Source organism: Oncorhynchus clarkii, chromosome 21 (genome assembly GCF_045791955.1).
Source record: "Oncorhynchus clarkii lewisi isolate Uvic-CL-2024 chromosome 21, UVic_Ocla_1.0, whole genome shotgun sequence".
NCBI lineage: Eukaryota > Metazoa > Chordata > Actinopteri > Salmoniformes > Salmonidae > Oncorhynchus > Oncorhynchus clarkii.
Window position 1 is genome coordinate 22,176,796 of NC_092167.1, and position 24,313 is coordinate 22,201,108.

The 24,313-nt window shown below is 44.7% G+C and overlaps 1 protein-coding gene across 6 annotated transcripts in view; it reads left to right on the forward strand.

Annotated features, from left to right (window-relative positions):
• LOC139378763 (cadherin EGF LAG seven-pass G-type receptor 1-like) overlaps window positions 1-24,313 on the forward strand; it is a 126,086-nt gene that overhangs the window by 90,623 nt on the left and 11,150 nt on the right. For all 6 annotated transcript variants that reach the window (XM_071121247.1, XM_071121242.1, XM_071121244.1 and 3 more), the window contains 15 exons: window positions 8,016-8,173; window positions 9,560-9,723; window positions 9,828-9,953; window positions 14,515-14,681; window positions 14,824-15,009; window positions 15,093-15,206; window positions 15,396-15,570; window positions 15,869-16,010; window positions 17,140-17,260; window positions 17,484-17,667; window positions 18,550-18,651; window positions 19,557-19,651; window positions 21,666-21,875; window positions 22,686-22,869; window positions 23,090-23,239. In XM_071121247.1, coding sequence (XP_070977348.1) covers window positions 8,016-8,173; window positions 9,560-9,723; window positions 9,828-9,953; window positions 14,515-14,681; window positions 14,824-15,009; window positions 15,093-15,206; window positions 15,396-15,570; window positions 15,869-16,010; window positions 17,140-17,260; window positions 17,484-17,667; window positions 18,550-18,651; window positions 19,557-19,651; window positions 21,666-21,875; window positions 22,686-22,869; window positions 23,090-23,239 — 2,278 coding nt within the window. The remainder of the gene's footprint in view (window positions 1-8,015; window positions 8,174-9,559; window positions 9,724-9,827; window positions 9,954-14,514; window positions 14,682-14,823; window positions 15,010-15,092; window positions 15,207-15,395; window positions 15,571-15,868; window positions 16,011-17,139; window positions 17,261-17,483; window positions 17,668-18,549; window positions 18,652-19,556; window positions 19,652-21,665; window positions 21,876-22,685; window positions 22,870-23,089; window positions 23,240-24,313) is intronic.

Below are 24,313 nucleotides of genomic sequence, written 5' to 3' on the forward strand. Positions count from 1 at the left end.
ACTGTTCTATTTACATTGGTAACTAGTTTATAATAGCAATTAAGGCACCTTGGGGGTTTGTAGTACAGTATATGACTAATATACCACGGCTAATGGCTGTATCCACGTTGCGTCGAGCAAAGAACAGCCCTTAGTTGTGGTATATTGGCCATATACCACACCTCCTCTGTCCTTATTGCTTAACTATAAACTGGGTGGTTCGAGCCCTGAATGCTGATTGGCTGACGGTCATGGAATATCAGGCCGTATACCACGGGTATGACAAAACATTTATTTTTACTGCTCTTTTCACATTGGTAACCAGAGTATAATAGCAATAAGGCACCTCAGGGTCTGTGGTACATGGCCAATATACCTCACGCCCTCATGCCTTATTGCTTAAATATACCACGGTATGCAGGGTTTGTTCTGGAATAAAAAGGGGCTTAGGTGGTGGGTGTAGCAAGGGGGTGTGGCAATGGGCGTGCTCAGCCCGTCGCCGAGGCTGAATTTTAGAAGTGCTTTCATTATAAAACATTTGTTTATAAAAAACATTTTTACACTGTTTGGACCCACCCAAGAATTTCAATGCCAGAAAAATCCCTGGTATGATGCAAAATTACTTATTTACTGCTCTAATTATGTTGGTAACCAGTTTATAATAGCAATAAGGCACCTTTGGGGTTTGTGGTATATGGCTAATATACCATGGCTAAGGGCTGTATCCAGGCACTCCGCATTGCGTTGTGCATAAGAACAACAGTTAGCCGTGGTATATTGGCCATATACCACACCTCCTCGGGCCTTATTGCTTAATTATATAACGTCCTGAGTAGGGCTGTGCTGGTCATGAAATTTTATCAGCCGGCGATTGTCAAGCAAATAACTGCTGGTTTCACAGTAAATTACCCTTTAATTAACATAAACACATTTAGCATCTCCTGGCTTCCACACATAGCCTACAAGCCACTGATGCAGACCTTTGCAACATCTACATTTTAAAAAGTCTAATAAATCCATGTAATATAGCCTACACCTTCACAATAAATGTATGATTTATTTTAGACAGGTCTAAAGAAGCATGATATGAAGAAAATGTAGTCTATTTCAGAAGAACAGAATAGCATACTCTTGAGTTGTCCTCATGTTAGGTCCTGATCTGGCTGTGCCATATGGCTGTGGGCTACACTAGTGCATTTAGCAGACAATATTTGCTTAGAATTCTGTGGCATTGTTTTATAGTATGACGATGCTATGTAACATAGCTAAATAAAATTGAAAGGACATTTCTTCCAAATGATTTCCGAGGGAGTGCTCATATGATTTCCGAGCGAGTGCTCATATGATTTCCGAGGGAGTGCTCACATGATTTCTGAGGGAGTGCTCACATGATTTCTGAGGGAGTGCTCACATGATTTCCGAGGGAGTGCTCACTTGATTTCCGAGGGAGTGCTCACATGATTTCCGAGGGAGTGCTCACATGATTTCCGAGGGAGTGCTCACATGATTTCTGAGGGAGTGCTTACATGATTTCTGAGGGAGTGCTCACATGATTTCCGAGGGAGTGCTCACATGCGGCTACTCTGTGTTGAGCGGTTAACAAAGAAGCAGATTCTCCTATATGCTTCATTTAGAATTATTTATTCAACTTTAGCTGGGATTAAAACGTTGGGCTATATGTTTTGATGCGACTCTAATAATGATTTGAAAAAAGTCTCATGAAAGGCATGAGCTCTGCTTTGTTTCTTGTGCAGGCTGCACACTTTTGATAATATTCTCACCGGGCCTCGAATTTCCTGTGGCATCCGCATTGTGTGGCCTAAATGCCCTCATACAAAAAAATCCATGCCTTTTTTTTGTGCAAATTTTTGCAAATTTATAAAAAACTGAAATATCACATTTACATAGGTATTCAGACCCTTTATTCAGTACTTTGTTGAAGAGTCTGTAATCGCTGCCAAAGGGGGCAGCGATTACAGACTCGAGTCTTCGGTATAACGCAACAAGCTTGGCACACCTGTATTTGGGGAGTTTCTCCCATTCTTCTCTGCAGATCCTCTCAAGCTTTGTCAGGTTGGATGGGGAGCGTCGCTGCACAGGTATTTTCAGGTCTCTCCAGAGATGTTCGATCGGATTCTGGGCTCTGGCTGGGTCAATCAAGGACATTCAGAGACTTGACCCAAAGCCACTCTTACGTTGTCTTGGCTGTGTGCTTAGGGTCGTTGTCCTGTTGGAAGGTGAACCTTTTCCCCAGCCTGAGGTCCTGAGCACTGTGGAGCAGGTTTTCATCAAGGCTTTCTCTGTACTTTGCTCTGTTCATCTTTCCCTTGATCTTGACTAGCCTCCCAGTCCCTGCCGCTGAAGAATATCACCACAGCATGATGCTGCCACCCCCGTGCTTCACCGTAGGGATGGTATTGGCTAGGTGATGAGCGGTGCCTGGTTTCCTCCAGACGTGACACTTTGCATTCAGATCAAAGAGTTCAGTCTTGGTTTCATCAGACCAGATCATCTTGTTTCACATGGTCCAAGAGTCCTTTAGGCGCAAACTCCAAGCGGGCTGTCATGTGCCTTTTACTGAGGAGAGGCTTCTGTCTGGCCACTATCATAAAGGCCTGATTGATGGAATGCTGCAGAGAGGGTTATCCTTCTGGAAGGTTCTCACATCTCCACATAGGAACTCTGGAGCTCTGTCAAAGTGACTATTGGGTTTTAGGTCACCTCCCTGACCAAGGCCCTTCTCCCCCGATTGCTCAGTTTGGCCGGGCGGCCAGGTCTAGGAAGAGTCTTGGTGGTTCCAAACGTTTTTCTCTGACATGCACTGTCAACTGTGGGACCTTGTATAGACAGGTGTGTGCCTTTCCAAATCATGTCCAATCAATTGAATTTACCACAGGTGAACTCCAGTGAAGTTGTAGAAACATCTCAAGGATGATCAATGGAAACCGGATGCACCTGAGCTCAATTATGTATTTGTGTTTCTGTTCTAAAGGTAACTGTAAAGAGGATATTATATTGTACCTTCCCTAACACAGCCCTCCCTGTCCCCCTGGGCATAAACACACACACACACACACACTCAACTCTTTTCCAGTCCACTGCCGCTGAGTGTGTTGCCGCCAATGCATAAAGAGAGGCCTGGTGTCCCAAGCCAAGTATAGAGTGGGGTTTCATTGAGTGTGCATGTGTGTGTGTGTGCATGCCTCACTGTTACAGTTTTTTTCGATTGCTAAACGACAGTGGACACAACTGGAGTCACATGTGCAAAACTCTAACTACAGTCTGCACAGCAGCAGTTCATGTGGACCAAACTCTAGTTCTTTTTTCATTGCTTGAACACAGTTTTCAAAACTCTACACACTTATCCCATGACTTTAACCACAACCTGCACAACACTGTGGATTTACAGCACTTTGTTCAAATGCTAACACACTGCTGTCAAAACAGTGAACCACACATTCAAAACGGAATAGATTTCAGCCTTGTGCCTTTCAAACACTGCTGATTGCAATTTCAGCTGAAAGGCTAAGCAGGTGTCTTGTTTTAGACTTGTTAGTGAACACACACACATATTACAGTATATATAGGTAGAGCTCAGAAAGACTCATTTTGGAAATGGAACAAGGAAGATGGGTTTTGTGGAGGGAGAAGGGTGGCAGGGAGAGGGCGGATGCGTGGAGGAAGACAAAGAAGACAAAGAGCTGTTATTTCAGATGAAATAAGGGCTAAACTTATAGACCATGTCGTGAACCATGGTCTCTCATTGAGAGAGGCAGGGTTGAGGGTGCAACCCAATCTGCAAAGATCCACAGTGGCATCTGTAATGCGAATTTTCCATCATGCAAACAGGTGAGAGTTATATCCTTACAGTAAATGAAAACATTACAGGAATCTATTTTGTATTGCAATTATAGAATATTTACACAGATATATATTACAGTAAGTTTGACTGTAAAATACAGGGGGAAGAGGAAAAATATTTTCAGATGCGCAGGAAAATGCTATTGTTGACATGGTTGTTGTCAACAATGCAATAAAACTGCAGGAGATTCAAGATAGAGTGCTGGCTGATAATGATATATTTGAAAATGTTAATTCTGTCAGCACAACAACTATTGCTTGAGTCCTAAAGAAACACCAAGTTACAATGAAACAGTTATACACTGTACCGTTCGAGAGAAACAGTGAACGGGTAAAAGAGCAAAGATGCCAATATGTCCAGGTAAGACGTCTGAGGTTACGTACACAGCTATACAAAATATTTACAGTAAAAAAAAACACTAGCATTTCTACAGTAAAACTGTGCACTTACTGTTTTTCAGAGAGTAATGGAGGTGGAAGCACTGGAAAGACCACATTCATTTGTATTTATCGATGAAGCTGGATTTAACCTTGCCAAAACACGGCGCAGAGGAAGGAATGTTATAGGTCAAAGGGCCACTGTGGAGGTTCCAGGCCAAAGGGGGGGAAATATCACCATGTGTGCTGCAATGGCCAATGATGGTTTGCTTCTCAACACACCACTCATTGGCCCATACAACACAGAAAGGCTTATAGCTTTCCTAGAACAGCTCTATGCTCAGCTAGTGCCAGCAGAACAGGGGGAGCCAGTAAGAAACCCCCATGTTTTTGTCATAGTTTGCGATAACGTTTCTTTTCACCACTCTGCAGCTGTCACAGATTGGTTTGCAGCACATCACAGATTTATGGTTTTGTACCTGCCTGCATATTCACCCTTCCTCAACCCAATAGAGGAGTTTTTCTCTGCCTGAAGGTGGAAAGTGTTTGGTCACCACCCACATGACCAAATGTCTCTTTTGGAAGCCATACGTGCCGGATGTGAGGACACGAGTCCAGAGGACTGCCAGGGATGGATAAGGCACTACAGAAGGTTCTTCCCCAGGTGCATGGCAAGAGAAAACATTAGATGTGATGTTGAAGAAAACCTGTGGCCTGATGCTAGAGAGAGGCAGGATTAGCCCCTCAATTATTTGTTCGAATATACAGTATGTACTTTTAGTTTCTACCTTTTTTTTCTCATTACTGTAATTCCGTAAATTACTACAGACTATTGAAGCAAACTGCTCATTTTCATTTTACCTTAAAGAATTGTTATGTTCTAAACAATTGTATAAATCATGTGAAAGAATGTCACTCTTTTCTTTGAAGAAAATATGACTTTGTATGAAGTCACTGAAATTGTTCAAACTGTAAAGATGAAAAGTTTGTATTTTCTGTATTGGTGTTTGATGCTAGTGTTTTTACTCTCAGTGTGTTCTGAGTGACAGTGTGTGTTATCTCAGTGAGGGTTGTGCATAGTGTTTGGCTGCACTGAGCGTGTTTTGAGCCATGTGTTAAGAGTTGTGTTGCTTGGAATGAGTTTTGCAGGTGATGTGAACTGTTTAGCTCAGGTGACTGTTGGTAGTGCAGACTGTAGTTAGAGTTTTGCACATGTGACTCCAGTTGTGCCCACTGTCGTTTAGCAATCGAAAAAAACTGTAATGGGCCTCTCTGCGTGCCAATGGAGTGGCTTCACCCCTCGTCTCATGAATCATACAGTGTCACTAGGCTGACACTGTTCCCTATGTAGTGCACTGCACTACCTTTGACCAGAGCCCTACATTGCTGTTAAATAGGATGCCATTTGGAACATAACCAGAGAGTGTGAGAGTGTCTGCTTAGGAGGCCAGTACTGTATACCGTTGACACTTCACCCTCAGAGCCATTGATCTGCTGGCCTGGCCTGTCAATGGGGAGCTGGCTACAACATTTACCACTAGACCTCTATGGTCATTCAGCAGACACTTCACCTACACACAGCTAAGAGGGTAATGTTCATTATCCACTCTGAGAACTGCCCCTCCTTTCTCTCATTCACTTACACTGATTCATTTAGCACAGATCTTCCTTGATGTTGAAGCATGGAGGATTGACAGGCATGTAACTTGGCCTCGTGCTATTTTTCCAGGCAACTGTTTCTTATCGAATATTGATCTTTTCTCATGGTTATGTGGCAAGGCGAGGAAGTAATTATTTTCTTGTGTTTGGCAGTAAGTGTGTGTGTGTGTGTATGTGTGTGTGTGTGTGTGAATGTGTGCTTGTGTGCTTGCTTGCATTCGTGGGTTCACGTGAATATGTGCACATTTGTCAGTAATGGTGCCACTACTTTCCCTCTCTCTGCTCTCTGATAAAGAGATTAGACAGAGAGCCGTGGTGCTTAGCTCTCTATTCAAGCTCTTATAGTAAATCAAACCGTTAGAGAGTTCTAGTGGTGCCTTCGGAGCGTAGCCAGCCAGCTCCCAGTGCAGCTCTTAAATCAGGCCTGGCCAGCCAGAGTTATGACGCTCTACAGGTCGACCCAGTGTGAGTGCAGACCAGGGCATTGTGCGGTACTGAGCTGTACGTGGTACCAAGAGAAGTTGGCTCGACCTCAAGAAACGCCGCCGGCTCGGCTCGCTACCTCTACTTAAAAAGTTCAAAGCATTCGCGCTCTATACTTCCTACCTCTCTCTCTCTCATTTTCTATCTCTCGCTCTCTCTCTCCCTCTATGAGCCAGAGAATATCTAGGGGTTTCAATAGAGGTTACACTGCAAAGAACAGTAACCTAAAATGACTTACATCCTCAGACCAGTCTTGTGCGAATTACCTTTTTATTAAGCTTTTGTACTTTGTAAACGTCCAGACACAGTTAGTGGTGTGTTGTCTGAGAGCTATCCCACAATGGCCTGCTCCAGCTTCTGCTGCTGGACCACACCTGCCTGCCTTTCAACAGCCCATCCTCCCCATTGTCACACTTCCACAGGAAAGGGATCAAATACCCTCACTGCTAGACACACACCGTCCCTGTTAAACCCTGTGTGTGTGTGTGTGTGTGTGTGTGAGAGAGAGAGAAACGGGGACAGATAAAGAGAGTGTAATGTAGGGAGAGAGTGTAATGAGGTCAGAAGCGCACTGTTGTTTAGGTAGGTCTTTATGTGGAAAATGTGAAAGTCTTTTGAAGGTGGAGAGGTGTGGAGAGTGGTGGAAAGGGGTGGGGCTAAAGGAGTGGTAGTGATAGTGCTGCTAAAGGATATTGTGTCCTGGCAACTGTGCCACCCTGGGACTGCTCTGACCCAAAATGGAGCTCGCTCTCTGTTTCTCTGTCTCGCTCACAACTTTCTCTTGTTTTTCTCTCATTTTCTTTTCTCTTTCCACTTCTTTCTAACTATAGTCTCCCTCTCTATTTCTGTATATCTTTCCTCCCACAGCCTGTCTGCCCTGCCAGACACTGTCCTATTACTTTAATGTTATTTGTCAGTGGTAAACACTCTGCCGGCCCCTCTATCACTTTTTCTTCCTCTCGCGTTCTCCCCTTCTCATTCTCTTCCTCTCTTCTAGCCCAATCTTGAAGCACCCAGGATTAAAACCCTTCCTATCTTCTGTAAACTCTGTGGTCTTCTGCATTGTGATCTGTAGTTAGTTATTGTAGGGGCAAGTTCTTTTACTGTTCATCTGAGTTGGGGTCTGTACGGGAGTTATTGTACGGGTAGACTATTTACCTCTTTACTGTTTTCCAGGGAGACAGAGAGACAGATAATCAACTAATCTGTGGTCTCAGGCCAGGCTGTGGAGTAAATACACTGTGAGACAATACTGGTCTTTCCACACAAGCCCACTGCTTGCCTATTGTTAGAGGAAATATATTCCTGCAAATGAATGTTCAGCCTGAGCTTTGACACTGTGTTTAAAACCAATGAGTTGGATCAGATTTTCTAAACGGATCTTAATTTCTCTCAGATTAACATTCATAGGCCAGAGCCCTTGATCAGGATAATTGCTCTCATCAGTGTCCGTTATGACCAAATTAACCTAATAGCTTTTTACTGTTTAAGTTTCATGCAATCTTTAGAATGCAAACTGTTTTCAAACAGTAAAGAATGAGTAAAAACTGATTTTCAAACGAGGACAACTTCTTAATTCCTCCATTATTGATGTTAGTTGTTTTTATTTTACCATTCCTGTAATAGTCATCAGACCTATGACCTCTGTGTTCCAGCCCAACATTGGTCGACTGGGGATCCCCCATGGACCCTCAGGTGAGAAGGTGGCTGTGGTTGCTGTGGACGACTGTGACATTGCCATGGCAGTTCGTTTTGGCAACCAGATCGGCAATTACTCCTGTGCTGCCCAGGGAACCCAAACAGGACAGAAAAAGTGAGTGTCTCTCTCTGTTTTTCGTTCACTCGCTCCCTCCTCTCTCTCTCTCTCTTTCTTCTCTCTCCCTCTCTTCTCTCTCTCTCTGTCCCTCCCCCTCTGTCTTCAGGTTCATTCCACTACCTTCAGTGAGGTTAATATGTGTTAGGCTAATAGGAGTCAGTGTTGTAAGTGCAGGACTGATGTTCAGTCACCTTCATTACACCAAATTACCTTGCCTTTCTCTCGCTTAATCGCTCAGGATTGACATGCTCTCAATTGTCAGACGAATATCTCAGACATGGCCTCTTACACAGCCTAACATGGCTTAACCTTTACTTAATCTTTCAGACGTTTACTACTGCAACTAATTGTTTCTGTATCTGAACCCAAGATCCTTTTCAAATTAGGGATGTTAGGCAAGGCAGCGAGCTAGAACACATTTAGGAAAAGAAGAAAAACACATCAAAGCAACGGGGTAATGAGGCTGCATTCTTTTAGAACCGGTCGCTCCACTATGGTAGGCTCAGAGCTGTTCTACAGTAAAGTACGTGGCTCCGTTTGACTCTGAGGCCGACACCCAAGGCTTTTAGGTTAGGTCTTTGACGAAAAGGAGTGAAAGTTACGACGCACCCACACAGTATCTATCTGTTTACCTATTTGTCGTTTCAGACCCCACCCTAGCTGCTTCTCCTGAAGTGAGAGGCAACAATCGCTACAAAGGACCGGCCCAAAATAGCATGCATTGTGTGACACTCATTCGACACGTACTTTGTGGCATTTTTTAGACCATATGACATTGGCCTTTTGCCGTTTTCAAATTGATCATATGTTTTACGTTATGCATTGGTGTTGCGTCGCAATAGTTCACGTTAAACCCTGGGTGTTGGATGTTTTGTGAGTTTAGAGGCTTGTGTGTAAGCTAAGTGGCTACTTTAGCCAGCGTCCTTGCTGCCTGCTAAGTCTTCTGGGCCGTTGGTGGTGTTACAGAAGGAGGAATGAATCAAGCCAGCTAGCTGGGTTACAGTGACTTTGTCCTTTCAGTCAACAAGGCCTGTGACAAATAACCTTTCGCAGGGTAACCATACTACTCACACCATCAGTACCCTGTAATCCCCTTTAGAAAACCTAAGACACTTTGAGGAAGACTTTGGTGTCTGTCACCAGGCACTGTTGTGGAACGTTGGTCCTGTCATTGCATTCATTTGAAAGAAAGAGAGTTCAATATAGTGTGTGACTTTCGTTTTCACCTAAATCCATTACCCATCAGTTGGCACTTTGTTGGTGCATCTTTAGCTCCTAATCCATTGGGGGCTGGGGCGCCATTTTGGATCCAGAACCATTAGAGGAACTCTAAGTGCCATTTTGTCTCCAATCTGACCCCGTTTCCTGTACTCTCCCCTGCAGATCATTGGACCTGACAGGACCGCTGCTGCTGGGTGGTGTTCCCAACCTGCCCGAGGACTTCCCTGTGAGGAACAGAGACTTTGTGGGCTGCATGAGGAACCTGAGCATCGACAGCAAACCCACCGACATGGCCAGCTTCATCGCTAACAACGGAACCACTGCAGGTAACAACCTTTGTCATCAGGTAACATATTTTTGTCATCTTTACTCAGGTTAGCTGTGTTGTTTGTTTACTGCTACTGATTGACATCTATCATGACCCATGTAGGTTGTCCTGCCAAGATCAATTTCTGTACTAAGGATTTGTGTCAGAACGGAGGAGTGTGTGTCAACAAGTGGAACACCTACAGCTGTGACTGTCCTCTGGGCTACGGGGGCAAGAACTGCGAACAAGGTGAGGGTGTGTGTGTGTGTGTGTAGCCGATGTGAAATGGCTAGCTAGTTAGCGGTGCACGCTAGTAGTGTTCAATCGGTGACGTCAGTTGCTCTGAGACCTAGAAGTAGTTGTTTCTCTTGCTGTGCCACGGCTTTTGTGGAGTGATCGGTAACATCGCTTTGTGGAGTGGCTGTTGTCAATGTGTTCAGACGGTCCCTGGTTCAAGCCCAGGTTGGGGCAAGGAGAGGGACAGAAGCAATACGTTACGTGTGTGTGTTTCAAGATGGCATAAGGACTGCAGCCGTGCAAGTTACAATGAGGGTCCCTCATATTGAATATCTGGGTCGGCATCTGTATGCGTCAGTGTGAGCAGGACTTGTTTGTGTTACAGTTGATTGCATAAGGAAGTGAGGAAGGACACTGGAGTTAATGTGGCTTAGCTTCCTGTGAAGGAAGTGTCTTTTCAGATAGCGATCAAGAAGGGTGTGTGTGAGTGCGTGTGTGTGTGTGTGAAGGAAGTGTATCTGCGGATAGAGATCCAGCAGGAACCTGAGGTGACTGGTCATTACTGACTCATACACGTGCTATGCAGAAGCTAGATGTTAGTATAATAGTGAAACTTAGAGCATGGCCCAAAGAGCTGTTGTCTATTTCACTAATGAGACAAAGACCAACTCTGACTCGCATATCAGTGCCAGGATCAAGGGACGGGGACACACACACGCGGACCCTGTGGTTGCCCCACTGTTGTTGAGCCAGAGTGTTTACATGGAACAGACCACAGCGCTCCTGTAGTGTGTATTTACAGTACCAATCATAGCAGTCTTATATACTCCCGTGCTGATGGACAGGTGTGGGAGTGTGATAGACAGATATATGATGTGTGGTTACACTGTTACAGCTTGCCCTGTTTTGATCCTGACTGTTCTGTTGCTCATATCCCCCACTAGGGATGGATGATGGGTGGGGTGTGGTGTGTGTGTGTCTAACAGGCCTAATGATAGCGCTTGTATGCTTGTATGACAGTGATTTACTGGTTTTGTGGTCCGGAGCAGGGTACTGAAATGGTGTGTTTGTGTGTTCCTCTGAAAGGGTTAAACTAAGTGACTCACACTGTGCCTGTCCTGTCTCGCACACAGAGACATCTAAAGTCATCAAGGGAAGCTGTAGTGCGTGTGTGTGTGTGTGTGTGTCAGCATTATGTCAAAAGCAATTTCTTTATTTGGGAAACTATCCCAAGGCCAGGGCAATAGAACCAGAACACTTGCCAAAAATATTGTTATTTTGAATGCCCCTACACGAATATGAGTAATATTCCTACTGAGTTATAAAACAGCAAGAGGGTGGCTTTGATTTACCCTCTAGGGCCTGCTTCCAAACAATTATAAAACACACACACATTGATATTTGATCAATATCTCCACCTAGACTGGGTTGGATGAGGTAGCTGTGTAGTGATGCCAGGTAGCAGATCGAGTATCTGTAGTTGGACTTAGGAACAGAAGTAACACAGAGGGTTTGGCTGCTTCACTACTTGTTGACAAGCTGTGTAGGAAGTAGAAACCATAGACGTTATATCATGGGTACGGACAGCACGGGAATCATAGATATCATATCACTTTTAGAGCAGCAATGGACACCATAGGCATATCCGTGGTACTGTAGAGGCAGGCGCAGGAAGAGAAATATGACGAGACAGTCGATAATTCAGGATTTCCCAGACGCATTCTGTGGGTTTGGACATAAACTAAGCCCCCCAAAAAACGTCCCTTTTCAGGACCCTGTCTTTCAGAGGTAATTCGTAAAAATCCAAATAACTTCACAGATCTTCATTGTAAAGGGTTTAAACACTGTTTCCCATGCTTGTTCAATGAACAATAAACAATTCATGAACATGCACCTGTGGAACGGTCGTTAAGACACTAACAGCTTACAGACGGTAGGCAATTAAGGTCACAGTTATGAAAACGTAGGACACTAAAAGAGACCTTTCTACTGACTCTGAAAATCACCAAAATAAAGATGCCCAGGTTCCCTGCTCATCTGCGTGAACGTGCCTTAGGCATGCTGCAAGGAGGCATGAGGATTGCAGATGTGGCCAGGGCAATAAATTGCAATGTCCGTATTGAGAGATGCCTAAGACAGCGCTACAGGGAGATACAACGGACAGCTGATCATCCTCACAGTGGCAGACCACATGTAACAGCACCTGCACAGGATCGGTACATTCCAACATCACACCTGCGGGACAGGTACAGGATGGCAACAACAACTGCCCGAGTTACACTACAATCCCTCCATCAGTGCTCAGACTGTCAGCAATATGCTGAGAGAAGCTGGACTGAGGGCTTGTAGGCCTGTTGTAAGGCAGGTCCTCACCAGACATCACTGGCAAAAACGTTGCCTATGGGCACAAACCCACCGTTGCTGGACCAGACAGGACTGGCAAAAAGTGCTCTTCACTGACGAGTCGCGGTTTTGTCTCACCAGGGGTGATGGTTGAATTTGTGTTTATCGTTGAAGGAATGAGCGTTACACCGATGCCTGTACTCTGGACCAGGATCGATTTGGAGGTGGAGGGTCCGGTGTGTCACAGCATCATCGGACTGAGCTTGTTGTCATTGCAGGAAATCTCAATGCTGTGCGTTACAGGGAAGACATCCTCCTCCCTCATGTGGTACCCTTCTTGCTGGCTCATCCTGACATGATCCTCCAGCATGACAATGCCACCAGCCATATTGCTCGTTCTCTGCATGATTTCCTGCAAGACAGGAATGTTAGTGTTCTGCCATGGCCAGTGAAGAGCCCGGATCTCAATCCCATTGAGCACATCTGGGACCTGTTGGATCAGAGGGTGAGGGCTAGGGCCATTCCCCCCAGAAATGTCCGGGAACTTGCAGGTGCCTTGGTGGAAGAGTGGGGTAACATCTCACAGCAAGAACTGGCAAGAACTGGCATGCAGTCCATGAGGAGGAGATGCACTGCAGTACTTAATGCAGCTGGTGGCCACACCAGATACTGACTGTTACTTTTGATTTTGACCCCCCCCCCCCCCCTTTTGTTCAGGGACATTATTCCATTTCTGTTAGTCACATGTCTGGAACTTGTTCAGTTTATGTCTCAGTTGTTGAATATTGTTATGTTCAGGAAAATATTTACACATGTTAAGTTTGCTGAAAATAAACTCAGTTGACAGTGAGAGGACGTTTCTTTTTTTCTGAGTTTATGATGTGGTTTAGTTGCACATCAATCTGTGAGTGTTTTTAGGTTAGTGTGAAGGTTTCGTGTGAGCTGGTGGTTTTCCTCTGCTCTCCACTCTCTTCTGAACTGTATCTCGAAGGAATCCAACTCCAGACTATCTCTGATGTTGTTCTTTATGCCTCATGTACATCTTTTGTCTCTTTCCAGGCACTGCAAATGAGCAATGTATCGTGTGAAAAGAAAGTTGGAGAGACACAGATGGTTCAGGAGTTAGTCCCCATGCATCTTCTGAGAGTGTGTGTGTGTGTGTGTGTGTGTGTATGTGTGTGTGTGTGTGTGTGTGTACTCTGTGCCTCAGTAGAAATATGTGCCCTGCGGAGAAGAGGGAGATCGAGAGAGCTTAGCGCTTCAGTTGTCTCATAGGGAACAGCCTAGTGCTATGCTGACAGACATACAACTGTTATACTGACTGACTGAATGGCTGACTGACTGACTACAGCATGTCTGTTTGGCTGCAGGGCTAGTGGGTGCTCTGGAGTGTGATGTGTTATACTGAATGACTGACTGACTGACTACAGCATGTCTGATGTGTTATACTGTGGGCATGTTTGTCAAAGAAGGATTAGTGTCCTGTATGGTACAAGGTTTTTGACAGTAATGATGTCTTATAGCTGAATTAGACATGGTGAGGTGGATTAGCTACTGTAATTATTCTCCCTGGAAGAATACAAAAATACAAAGTCTGACACACTTAGCATTAATGATTAATGGGAGGTGAATACAGTTACATATCGAGATATTGTTTTTGGACGATATTGTATCGATACTTTGACTCCAGGTAAAAATACAAATGTTTTTGTTTTGTTTGCTGGCTAGCCCTAGTCGCCAGTCGCCAAAACTCCGGTATTTTTCATCCTATAGCTTGCTCTCCATCTTCTTTTTAAACAGTGAGCTAAGATGCTTTCAGCACTTTTAGTGCCATGACTAATCAGAACTCGTTTTCTCATGTTCTCTTGTGTCTCTCTGTAGCAGACATACAGTGAATAATATATTTGGAACATCAAATCGCAATAAAATCGCAGTATCGAATCGCAATAAAATCGCAGTATCGAATCGCAATAAAATCGCAGTATCGAATCGCAATAAAATCGCAGTATCGAATCGCAATAAAATCGCAGTATCGAATACATATAGAAATTGAGAATCACAATACATATTGTATCGGCATCTAAGTATCATGATAATATCTTATCGTGAGGTCCCTGGCAATTCCCAGCCCTACTTAGCATGTGATGTGTGTAACACGTGATAACACTTAATAGCAGTGATTATTGAATATATTATGCGATTCTGATTTTGTATTATTCTCCTCCTCTAGTGATGCCGTCCCCGCAGCACTTTGACGGCCAGGCCCTGGTGTCGTGGAGTGACCTCGACGTCACCATCGCTGTGCCCTGGTACATGGGCCTGATGTTCCGGACGAGGCAAGGCACTGGCACACTGATGCAGGCTAACGCTGGAGACTTCTCTACTATCAATTTACTGGTGAGTTATTGTACACGCACAATAACAACAACAGCGCAAGAAGGTAAGTTGTGTTATATGGTTGATTGAAGTTCAGTAGACTACCTGTGTGTAGTAATTGTCTTTCTATCTCTCTCTCTTTCTCTCCCCACCCTCCCCTCAGATAAGTGATCAGTACGTGAGGTTTGAGGTGTTTCTGGGATCTGAGCGGGTAGCGGTGCTGGGCTTCCCTCAAGTCCGGGTGAACGATGGGGAGTGGCACCATGTCCTTGTGGAGCTGAAGAGCGTCAAAGACGGCAAGGACATCAAATACATGGCCCTGGTGTCACTGGACTACGGGCTGTACGAGGTATTGAGACATACACATACAGACACAGATACAAACACACACACAGCAAATCTTACACTCTGTGTGTGTCTGCGTGTCTCCAGAGGTCTGTGGAGATAGGTAACGAGCTGCCAGGTCTGAGGCTGAGGGCTCTGTATCTGGGAGGATTACCAGGAGAGGGGAACCACGTCCACGATGGCTTCACCGGATGCATACAGGTACGTTTTAACAGTAAACGACGTCTGGATGACATTATTCTTCACAACATAAAGTTCTGTAGCCCACTGTATGTATATACCTACCTGTCTTTATCTAATACCTAGGGGCTGTGGGCAGAGCGTGCGAGGAGAGTGTGTACCTGCGATTCTCTGGGACCTAATGGAGAGGGCATGTTTTCTTTCCCACAGGGTGCGCGCATGGGTGAGACATCCACCAACGTGGTCAACGTGAACATGCTGCAGGGCTTTAAGATTCGCGTAGAGGACGGCTGTGACCTGGCTGACCCCTGTGACTCTAACATCTGCCCTGAGAACAGCCACTGCAGCGACGACTGGAGCACACACACCTGCGTCTGTGACCCAGGTAACACACACTCATGCGCACGTAAGGGGGCGCATACACACACACACACACACACACACCTGCGTCTGCGACCCAGGTTACACACATGCTGTCAGCACACACGGTGTACACACACACACCTGTGTCTGCATCTCGTCACACCATTCAAAAATGTTCACCATAGGAATGCTGTTTTGTAGTCTCCAGCTTTGACCGAGTTTTCATTCCATTAAATAACTGTGTATAGTTCTGCCATGTTGTTGAAGACCTGCTGACCAGGTGTCTCTCTCTTCTCTCTGTGACTTGTGTCCTTTCCCAGGTTACTTTGGGAGGGAGTGCGTTGACGCGTGTCACCTCAACCCCTGCGAGCACGTGTCCACCTGCGTCCGCAAGCCTAGCTCCTCCCATGGCTACACCTGCGAGTGTGGACAGAACTACTACGGACAGTACTGCGAAAACAAGTAAGACCTGGCCGCTTTGTGCAAGTGCCTGTGTAAGTGTGTGCACGTGTGGGTATGTGTGTGTCCTGGTTTGGCTCCACAGTGCAGGGGAAACACACATTCACATGCCTCCAAAATCAACGCAACATCTGATTGTTTTCATGTTAGCCTAATCAACCTCTGCTCCCTTACCTTCCTCTCTGTCTTTCACAAATATGCGCCTCACCGTTCATCTGACTGGCAACAGGCTCTACTTTTACTGGCCTTAACTCAAAACAGTCCTTCTCCAGCACCTGACGTAAGCCTGCTGGTAATGAACCCTAGCTGTGGATTTTCCCAGACCTGTGATCTGAGCTCTCTGGGGGATTTTTATTCTTCCAAAACTGGTCCCAGATCTGCCTTTGATCAGAGCAGGAATCTGGCGTGAGTGTCAGAGGCAGGAGCCAGATGGTTAGATGAAACCACTGTGTGTTGTTCTAGACATTAACTGGGTCTTGTAACAAGTGTCTATGTGTGTGGTTGTGTATGGTTTAAATGCAAACGGGGTCTCTAGTGGGCGTTTGTGTGAGTGTATGTGTGTTTTTGGCCATATATATATAACGGTAAGCCAAGCCTCAGGCCAGCTTTGGCTATATTTATTTCTGGCCATAACTGGCTCCTGTAGGACTGTAGTTATGTAACAGTAGCTAGCAACGTACTCCTGACTATTCCTCTGGGTGGTAGATTTCATGTCAATTCTTTACCCACTGACCTTTGACCCATATGTCACACATCATTTCCTGTCTAAGGCAGGCTGTGGGACCACCTCACGCTTCAGTGCTCCTCCATAGGTGTTTGGTCTCCACCTGCACTGATACTCTGCTACTGACTACCCTGCCCCTATCATAACCCACTATCTTACCCCTCCATCAGCTCAGAGACATGAAAGTGTTGGAGAAAGAGTGTTTGACTCACTGTGTTGTGTCTCTCTTCCAAGGGATAGAACATTTATGCTAGATTCATGTTGTTAAGTGATACCGTTATATAGCAGGTATGTGATGTAAGGATAAATGCAGTCTCCTTTTTTCTCGTACTTTTTTTCCTGACATTTTATTTCCATTCATTATGTGCTGAAGGCAACTAAATGCGTTGTTATTGTGTGATGTGTCAGGGTTGAGAAGCCGTGTCCTCGGGGCTGGTGGGGGAACCCCATGTGTGGCCCTTGCAACTGTGACATCAGCAAAGGATTCAACCCTGACTGTAACAAGACCAGTGGAGAGTGTCGGTGCAAGGTAAGAAGATAATCACAGGTACTCTTCTCACAAGCTATGCCTTTTGAATCGAACTATCTTTCCTCTTGAAGCCCCCCAATTGTAAACTATGACAAACCTAGTAGGAATTGGCCACAACTCACCAATAGGTCCCAAATCAACCAACCATTCTTAAACAATGGGCTGGTAGATAATACTGCATGTTGTAGGCTTAGTAAACTAACCGTATCTTCTCTCTCCCCAGGATAACTACTACCGGCCCAAGGATGAGGACACCTGTTACCCCTGTGAGTGCTTCCCTCTAGGGGCCCACTCCCGTACCTGTGACACACACACCGGACAGTGCCCCTGTAAGGCCGGGGTCATTGGGCAACAGTGTAACCGCTGTGACAACCCCTTCGCCGAGGTCACCGCCACCGGTTGCGAAGGTATGTGGAAGGAAATGATGCACGTGCAAATGTTTGTTACTCCTAAATGTGACCTTGAGAGCCTGTGAGGGCATTCTGTCTTTTTGAATACTTTTAAAATTGCATCCTTTCTTCTGTCCGTCCCTTCCGTGATGTAATAATTGATCTCACTCAATTTGGATTCATGTAAGCAAGGATTCCTCTTATCCAGACATGTCAGATCAGTTATAACGCCAAGGACTGGAGGAAGGAAGGATTCATCTTCAGAGTATTTGAACAGAACCTCTGCCTCCCTATAGTCTGGTTACAAGGCCTTCCCTCTTTTAGATCCCACTCTAGCTTCAGTAAAGAACCACAGTCCCCATACCGTATCTGTCACCTAAGTGCTTCAACCCAACCTTGTGGCTTACTCTATAAAAGGTCTTCAAAGAGTTACAATCATGGTCACTTTTTAGGATATAAGCACTTGGGTGTGTATACAGTACAGCACATGATCAGACTGCATTACTTAGAAAGCCATAACAACACGCGTACAAGTCTTAACCAGATTTTGTTTAGGATTAGGCTACGAAATTAGAAATCAGGTGAATAATTTATTAACATTGTGTAACCACTCTGTAGGATTATTGATATAATTCCTGGCCTGTTTGGCTGTTCTGAAAGACTCATAAGAGTCGTTAGCAGTCGTGTTTCTTGGGCGTGTTAGATATGTGAAATACAGCCCAAGGCAGCCCTTGACGCTCAAGGCAGAAGTTGTTCCTAACCATCTAGGATCAGATTACACAAGCCTCACTACCAACCAGAACCATTAGGGGATCTCAACACATCTGACCCTGTGTCAGTGGTTAGGGATTATAGGGACCACTTCTAACCATGTGCCATCTGTCCCCTCTCATCTCTCAGTGGTGTACGAGGGCTGTCCCAAGGCCTTTGATCAAGGGATCTGGTGGCCTAAGACCAAGTTTGGCCGTCCTGCTGCCATGAACTGTCCCAAAGGATCTATCGGTGAGTTCCTCTGCACTCAACACAGCTCTTAGCATAGCAGGTACAGTCACAATAATAGAAAGCCCAATTCATACGGATATCAAATGCTTCAAAGGATTTAATTCATAATAAAGATTGTATGGGTGGAGAATGGAGGTTATGTACTGTGGAGTCCCTTAGTTCAAGGCCTTCTGCTGTCCCTAACACCTCTCTATTGTAGAGGGAACTCATTAATGCAGCACACTAACGAGGCCATCTCATTGGTCTATCAGGGCCTTTTGAGATTTGTCTTTGTCCAATGGTGTTAAAGAAACTCTGTCTCTGGAGGGCAGCAGCCGGAGGTGGAGACAAACACAAGGTATTGTGTAGAAGACTTGGCAACGTCTGCTTGGAGACACATTCATAATACTGCAGAACCGTGTGTGTGTGTGTGTGTGTTCCGCGCGTGCGCACGCTTGGGTTAGGTCTCCTGCTCCACATAGACCCTAAGCAGTAGAGACAATATGGGCAGGGCCAAGACGTAACATCACTGACCTGCTCCCATTAAACCACATTAACCTCCCTAGTTACCCCCTTAGTTACTCTTGTCACCACGGAAACCCGTTGTTGCCCCGCAGGACTCTCTTGGGCTGTTTTAATTGGGTGACTCGCCTTGGCTCACATCAACCAACTGTCAGTTCTAACCGTAAAGTCTTTTCTCTGTTTAATGATTGTTTGGAATTAATGGTAATGATGTTGGCATTTAGATTGTGCTTTTAACTAATTTATTATATGAAGTAACTCCCCATTTTCACCCATGTGTAGAGAGCCACCTGGTGCTAGGAAGAGACCGGTTGAACTCTTTCACAGCCCAATATTCCTTTTTGTTTTTTCTATTCTTACTGTGACTATAGCGATCAATGAACTTGTTTCTTTTCGAACTGTAGGAACTGCTATCCGCCACTGCAATGATGAAAAGGGCTGGCTGCCTCCTGAACTCTTCAACTGTACCACAGTCTCCTTCTCCCAGCTCATGAAGATGGTGGGTGTGCCCCTCTTATCCAGTCCAAGTTCACTCATACAGAGACCTATTTTAACTACAGATCTGTATATGCAGAGCTCTTTCTTAACTTGCAAATCTCCCACTGAAAGATTATACACAATTTGGAGTCACTTATGCGTATCTAGAGTTCAGTGGTGAAAGTAAGCCGGTACGCATCCCAGCAAAATAAATTGTGGGGGTACGCCATATTGGTCAAAAGTCAGGCTATCACAAGTAACACCCTTATTTAACATTACTGAATGTCAGCCACATGGAAAATGTGCAAATTGCTCCAAATTGCATTGTGGTTCAACGAGAGCACTTGCATTTTTGCCAAAGCGGAGATGAATGGTCAAGACGTGCGAGGACAAGGCACAAATTAGTGACTGAGACCGAGCAGTGCAGATGGGTGGCTGAGATCAAAGCACGCGTTAATAACAGTGGACATCCATTCGGGCTACAAGTGTAGGCCTAATGACAATGGCAGAATCTCAGTACATTACAAGTGGGTGTTTTATAACAGATGTCTCTTTCCATTCATCAAATTGTGGGTCCACAGTGCACTGTTGGGGTTTGGATGCTGGAATTATTTTGTGAGTGGATGAACGTGCGTGGGTAGCCTACAGGTGTGTATTTTTTACGTGATCGTTTGACAATCAGATGAAGACATCATGACTGGTTGTGTTTATGCCACATTAAAAGGCATAGACGGCGTGTCCATAAGGCTAGGGGAAGCTAAGCTTTTAAATTGAATTAAATTGTCAATTAAAAAATCCTATTTAGCTTACTTCTGTCTATACATAAATAAATAAAATCTTTCAAACTGTGCTACTACACCAGAAAGCATGATTTGGCCACAGAGGATGATTAGCTTATTTTTTGTTGTTGTTGCTGTGGATTGTTTTAAATCACATGGCCAACACTGGCAAGGGCCCGCAATTAGGCAGCGCACTCGGCGAATGCCAAATAGATAGAATGTTGAGTTGTGACTGTCAGTGAAAAGCAGAGAGACGCAGCCAGGCATATCGTAATATTTAAAAATACAATCGTGGAAAGCCTGTTTGGAAAGCAAATGGCTATTGCTGTACAGAGATGACAATGAAAAGACTCCAATCTGTCTTTTAGTTATCAAAATTCTCAACTTAATTGAGCGAACAGTAGCCTATCTTATTGGCACTAGCGGAGAACATCGGCCACGTCTCCGGTGAGTGTGCATATTCACTGTCTTTATCATTGCGTCAATGCCACTTTTGTTGGTTTTTGGACAATCCTTTCCTCCTCCAGGTTAGATGGACGTCATGTTGCGTTTGTGTCTCCCCCTTTTCATAGGCCGATTGTATGGATCCGAATACGTTGTTTTTATCGAGCTGTTTGTCAATGGCAGCAAAGTAGGCTACCCTGTCATTTTTGTCGTATTAAAACAGTTTTTATTAACGTCTCCAGTCTTATGAAGTGTAGTACAATTGCATGATATGTTTATAAAAGGACAACAAGTAAATACATGTGATAGGCCTATAGCTTGTAGCCGAGGCCTACTCTACGCGGCTAACGTGCTGCGCTGAACACTATTTTTTGCAACCAGTGATTGAGTTATATTATAAGCCTAAATTATGACTATCCAATCTAATCATCACATTAGGAAAAGGAGGTCGTCTTACATAAGTCTGCAAAAGCGAGGATGCATGGAATGCTTTATGACAAAGGTGCATGTTTATGGTGGAAATGTGCTTCCTCAAACTTGAAGCCCACGCGCTGCCTGTTAAAATGTATTGCATGTTAAAAGTGATATGACAAATCTTGACTTGGCCTAGGCTACTAGGCCCACAGAGATCATGTATGAAACGAATAGGTGCGTGTGCTTGGGTGTCGCGTATCGGTAAGAAATTCAATCTACTTTCACCCCTGGTTAGGATTCATCTATTAGTACCAACCTACCACAGACAGTCCATATAGTTGTAACTGTCTCCAGTATCTGTCTGTATTCTTGACCTTCTCTTCCCCTTCGTCCGTCCAGAATGAGGAGATGCATCGTAACGAGTCCCGGATGGATGGCGAGCGCTCCAAAGCGATCGTCCGCCTGCTCCACAACGCAACCAACCACACGGACAGTTACTACGGCAACGATGTGAAGACAGCGTTTCAGCTGCTGACCAGGGTCCTCCAGTACGAGAGTCAGCAGACAGGCTTCGATCTCACCGCCACGAGGGACGCAGAGTTCAACGAGGTCAGAGTTGTTGTTTTTGGTATCTTTGAAAACAACATTGCAAGTATGCTGATTGCAAACAGTCTAATTGCAATGTTTTTTTTTTATTTTTTACAAAGATTAGTTTTTGTATGCACAGTATTTCTCTCAGGGACCATGCGCTAGTTGTCTGTTGTGTCAGACAGCAGGGCATTAGGTGCATTACCAGTGCATTATTCAGGAGTAGCCTACTGGGTGGGCTCAGTTACACTGGGAAGACTGGAGGAATACTGCCCTCCACTGGCTCTCTCCCAGTTCCACTGACAGGGGAAGCTGATCTGGCCAATGTGAACACAGGTTGGATTTTATATAGATGACTCATGTCCTGGAGGCAGCTCTGCAGAGTGGTTACTAGCTGGCACAGCCACAAAGTCCTATAATGAGATTTTAAACATAACATTTACCACACTGCAGACCCTAATGCCTAACCCTAACCATAAATTAAGCCGTTTTTTTAACGATATAGACAATTTTGACTTTGCAGCTGGCCTATCTAGCAGAAACTGTTCAGTTCTCATTGCGGGGAAAGATTCATGACAATAAACGTCAACCTGCAATACGAACACTAATCTACAAAAATCGGAGCTATTTTATATCTCCACATTTTATTATGGCATTTCTCTTTAGGTTGTGAATGTTTTAGGTCACCTATCTTATATAGGCCTATGTGAGCAGGTAACGTCTGCTACTCCAGGACTTAAAATTAATTTGGAAGGAGTGACAGAGTTTGAGCTGTGCCCATATTCAAAGCGACTTACTGTCAGACCGTCCTGCTATTGTTAAACCCTTCAGAACCTGGTGAGAGCGGGCAGTGCCATCCTAGACCCTGGCACCAGAGACCACTGGGAGCAGATCCAGCGCTCTGAGGGGGGAACCGCCCACCTGCTGCGCCACTTTGAGGATTACACCAACACCCTGGCACGGAACATGAGGAAGACCTACCTCATACCATTCACCATCGTCACTGACAATATGAGTGAGTGAAGACACATTTACAGACCAATGAAGAGAGGATTTCAGAGAGTCTAGGAGCAGATTCCTAACTCCCTAACACAGAATTTGAACAAATCGTCCATTGATAATTCGGCTCTGGGTAAACTGCAGTCAAGTTTTACTTCCAGTCAGTGCAATTGTAAAATGTCACCTTTATTAGATAATGAGCTGGTCTTGATGTGTAGTTCTTTCTCTCTCCTTAGTCATTGTCGTTGATTACCTGGACGCGTCTGTCCCTGGGCAGGCCTCATTCCCTCGCTTCCATGAGATCCAGGAGTACTACCCCAAAGACCTCACGTCCTCTGTCCATTTCCCACAGTTCAACACTAGGCCCCAGGAGGTCCCCAACCAAGGTACAGTCGTCTGCTCACACTACCGCTGGATATGGAGTACTGCACAAACTCGTACAAACTCGTTTGGGCTGTAATCCATCACAACCTTTCGGATTTGTGGGTGACCTACCAATTTAACAGATCCAGTGCCTGTAGTCAAGCTTGATATCATGTGTGTGTGTGTGTGTATGTATGATTTTATGTGTGTGTGTATGTATGATTTTATGTGTGTGTGTATGTATGATATCATGTGTGTGTGTGTGTATGATATCATGTGTGTGTGTGTATGTATGATATCATGTGTGTGTGTATGTATGATATCATGTGTGTGTGTGTGTGTGTATGTATGATATCATGTGTGTATGTATAATATCATGTGTGTGTGTGTATGAAATCATGTGTGTGTGTGTATGATATCATGTGTGTGTGTGTGTGTGTGTGTGTGTATGATATCATGTGTGTGCGTGTATGATATCATGTGTGTATGATATCATGTGTGTATGATATCATGTGTGTATGTATGATATCATGTGTGTGTGTGTATGATATCGTGTGTGTGTGTGTGTGTGTGTGCCTCGTCACAGTCCCCGGTGTTCCGTTTTTTTATCTGTATTTTTACTGCTTGCATGAGTTACTCGATGTGGAATAGAGTTCCATGTAGTCATGGCTCTATGTAGTACTGCGCCTCCCATAGTCTGTTCTGGGGATTGTGAAGAGACCTCTTGTGGCGTGTCTTGTGGGGTATGCATGGGTGTCTGAGCTGTGTGCTAGTAGTTTAAACAGACAGCTCGGTGCATTCAACATGTCATCACTACTTGTTTTTGTAAGAAGTGTTGACGTCAATCTCTCCTCTACTTTGAGCCTCTTTACAGAATTCAAAATGACAATGCTTGTCTTTCATAATTTGGTCAGCTATACATGGATGTGTAGGTTCAGAAATAGTTGTTGGCATGTCATGCCTACATTTGCTAATCATACCAATGATTTTATGGAGCCGAGTTTGTCTTTTTTGGCCAAAATTTAATTTAAGGTGCTCCAAAGCTTTTTACTATTATTCTTTATATCATTTATCTTTGTTTTAATGCATCAGTGGGT